General features: G+C 39.6%; 1 protein-coding gene across 1 annotated transcript in view; it reads left to right on the top strand.

Moving 5' to 3' along the window:
* KCNB2 (potassium voltage-gated channel, Shab-related subfamily, member 2) overlaps positions 1-2,765 on the top strand; it is a 197,279-nt gene extending 194,514 nt beyond the window's left edge. Inside the window, exon 2 of the mRNA XM_009335028.1 lies at positions 524-2,765. Within this exon, the coding sequence (XP_009333303.1) occupies positions 524-2,686 (2,163 nt within the window). The 3' untranslated portion in view covers positions 2,687-2,765. The remainder of the gene's footprint in view (positions 1-523) is intronic.
* Positions 2,766-3,673: the final 908 nt, after the last annotated feature.

Below are 3,673 nucleotides of genomic sequence, written 5' to 3'. Positions count from 1 at the left end.
GCTTCTTGTTTGTTTGTCTTAACTTTGACTTTTGGCTCATAAATTTACACACGGCTAGGAAGGTGTGCACTATGTAGTACTAAATTGACAGCTTGCACACGGTGTTTCCCAATCACTTCTCTGCACTGTGTAGAGTTTTACATAATTATACTTAATGCAGAAAATTAATAATGTTCTGTGCATTAGCAGGAACTTTATATCCTTCACTTGGTAACTTACAATAATAAATATCACCTCCCATTGTAATTTAAAAATGGTAAGACAGTCATGGCTTGCTTTCTGAAATGAACTGGCTTACTGCAGGCAGTAAACCCATCAGGGTTTGACCGTGACTAAGATGATTCTAATGTTTTCTCTCTGTGCAAAAATCAAAACGTTAAAACAAAATAATGAATGCAGCAGCCAAAGCAGCTTCCACCGTTCTGAGCTTATTTGACACATGCACATTTGAAAGGATTTAAGCAAGCCCTGACAAATACACTTGTATCAGTCTAACCAAAACATTGTTTATTTTGTTTTACAGATTTTGGCCATTGTGTCCATTCTGTTCATCGTACTGTCCACTATTGCTTTGTCTCTTAACACACTGCCAGAGCTTCAAGAAATAGATGAATTTGGGCAGCCAAATGACAACCCTCAGCTAGCACACGTTGAAGCTGTGTGTATTGCTTGGTTTACCATGGAGTACCTTTTGCGTTTTCTGTCCTCACCAAATAAGTGGAAGTTCTTCAAAGGCCCCTTAAATGTCATTGACTTACTGGCTATCTTGCCGTACTATGTCACCATTTTCCTCACGGAGTCCAATAAAAGTGTCCTGCAGTTCCAAAACGTCAGACGTGTCGTTCAGATATTTCGTATTATGAGGATCTTAAGGATTCTTAAGCTCGCCAGACATTCAACAGGCCTTCAGTCTTTAGGTTTTACGCTCAGGCGGAGTTACAATGAATTGGGCTTGTTGATATTATTTTTAGCCATGGGAATAATGATATTTTCCAGTCTTGTATTCTTTGCTGAAAAGGATGAGGATGCTACAAAATTTACCAGTATCCCTGCATCATTCTGGTGGGCAACAATCACTATGACTACTGTAGGATATGGTGACATTTATCCTAAGACGTTATTAGGTAAAATAGTTGGAGGACTTTGCTGTATCGCCGGAGTGCTGGTCATAGCCCTGCCCATACCAATTATTGTGAACAATTTCTCAGAGTTTTATAAGGAGCAGAAAAGACAGGAGAAGGCAATTAAGAGGAGAGAAGCACTTGAGCGAGCTAAAAGAAATGGCAGTATTGTCTCCATGAACCTGAAAGATGCCTTTGCTCGCAGTATGGAAATGATAGATGTAGCAGTAGATTCAGGTAAGCCTGGAGAAGCAGCCAATCCAAAGGAGACACCTGATGACAACCACCTGTCCCCAAGCCGGTGGAAATGGGCCAGAAGGACAATGTCTGAAACAAGCTCAAACAAGTCTTATGAGAACAAATACCAGGAAGTTAGTCAACAAGACTCCCACGAGCAATTAAACAACGCCGCAGCATCCTCCAGCCCGCAGCACCTCAGTGCCCAAAAACTGGAGATGTTGTATAATGAAATTACTAAAACTCAGTCTCAGCCTAATCTTAATGCTGGTTACCAAGACCAGTCAGCAAAGCCACCTGTGTATGAAGAAGAAATAGAAATGGAAGAAGTTACAGGTCAGAGAGATCCGTTGCCAGCTGGACCTACGGACATCATAACAGACGTCAGAAGCACATCCAGTATCGACAGTTTTGCCAGTTGTGCGACCGACTTCACGGAAACTGAGAGGTCTCCCCTTTCTCTGTTTCCTGGCTCTCACTTGCAAATGAGATTTCCAGCTGATGCTGTTAACCTGGAAGACAACCAAAGAGTAAGGAGTTCTCAGTTTATACCGTTCACAAGAGACAGAATGTTTTTTCCAACCGATGCCACCTTTGACTATAATCCAATCGACAGAGCTGTTATCAGTGACGGCAGAGGATCCCAAGCTGTTTTGCATGGTCATTTGCATTTAGACACTGCCATGGAAAGCCCCAAAAGTTCCCTGAAAGGTAGCAACCCATTAAAATCTAGATCCCTTAAAGTTAATTTTAAAGACAGTAGAGGCGGTGCTCCACAAACTCCACCGAGCACTGCAAGGCCACTGCCAGTAACGGCAGGAGCAGACTTCACACAGGCCACCCCTCAGCACATCAGCACCATTCTCCTAGAAGAAAATTCACCCCAAGGTGAACGACCTTTACTTGGTGCTGACGCATCAGCACTTTGTCAGGGACCTGTTAAAAAACCATCCCCTCTCTTTCCCAAACAAAAGATTTTCACTTTCCCTTCAAAAGAGAGGAGGAGCTTCACTGAAATAGACACTGGAGAAGAAGAGGAGTTTATGGAGTTACATGGTATAAAACATGAAAAGCAACAGGATATCAAGACAAATTGCTGTGGGGATAAACACAGTGATGGCAACCATTTAACAGAGGAGCCACAGGTCAGCTCTTCACCCAAAAGCATGAGCCACAACTGTACCCAAGACATTTACCATGCTGTGGGTGAGGTACAGAAAGACAGTAACCAAGAAGGTCACAAAATGGAAAACCATTTATTTGCCCCAGAAATTCATTCAAGTCCAGGAGAAACTGCTTACTGTCCCACACGCGAAACTAGCATGTGACTAGTTACGAAAGCAATAAAAATACCTTTTCTTAAAACACAGTTAGTAATGCCTATGAACTAAAACATGGAAAGCCTCAAAAAAAAGTGCATAAAATGTTATTTTTGCATGGCATGAAGAGTTGTTTAGACGAAATACTGTTTAATTTAAAAAAAAAAAAAAGACTGCTTTTTGTAACAAACTGAAAAAAAGGGGAAAAAAAAGACCTAAGAACAGTGAATAAAATAAAGAGAGCTCTGTTAGGAGCCAGTGTTCTGCAACATCTGACATTTTTGATCCTTTCACTTATGATTGTAGACAGATTTTGAACTCTTTTAACATTTTTGTTTTCTTGGTTACAAAGAATTTTAGAATTTGCACATGAAAGGATGAAATGTCAATGCATGCATTCATAAAGATGTGAAACAAGGTGCTTTGAGCTTGCAAAATGCATATATTTGTAAATAGTTCGGGGCTGGGGGGAAAGCTACTGTTAACAAGGATTTATGGAAAAAGCATTTCCTGGGACACAGGTACTTCCTTCACAGCGTGCTGCCTGGAGGTTTTGTATAGACTTATGTTGCAAAATTGCAACTTCTACTTAAAGCATCTCACGTATCTTGCTTTCTGTTACAAAGCTCATGAGTATATCTGTTAATTAAGGACTACAGTATTTTAGTTTATCTGTGCTGTAAATCATGATTTTTTTTATTTGCATAACTTCAGTTATTGCATTTGTCAGTTTAATTAATGATCCTGTGAGGAAAAGCAAAGATTTAATGACCAGAACTTGAAGCATTTGATATTTTTATACAAAACTGCCAACATTTCGTAACTAAGAAAAAGAAATGCTCCATTTTAAAATAAAAAAAAAACATAGAGTTATTCCTGTGGCAATAAATAGTGCCAAATGGCTATATAGACATATCCAACAGTTCTCAATCTCTTAGAATATTTCTTTTAACTTGGTATTAAAAAAAATATTACCCACATTCTTTTATTCCTTTG

Source organism: Pygoscelis adeliae, unplaced genomic scaffold (assembly GCF_000699105.1).
Source record: "Pygoscelis adeliae isolate BGI_AS28 unplaced genomic scaffold, ASM69910v1 Scaffold101, whole genome shotgun sequence".
Classification (NCBI taxonomy): domain Eukaryota; kingdom Metazoa; phylum Chordata; class Aves; order Sphenisciformes; family Spheniscidae; genus Pygoscelis; species Pygoscelis adeliae.
Note: the sequence above shows the minus strand (reverse complement) of the source record. Positions and strands in the feature narration are given on the sequence as shown.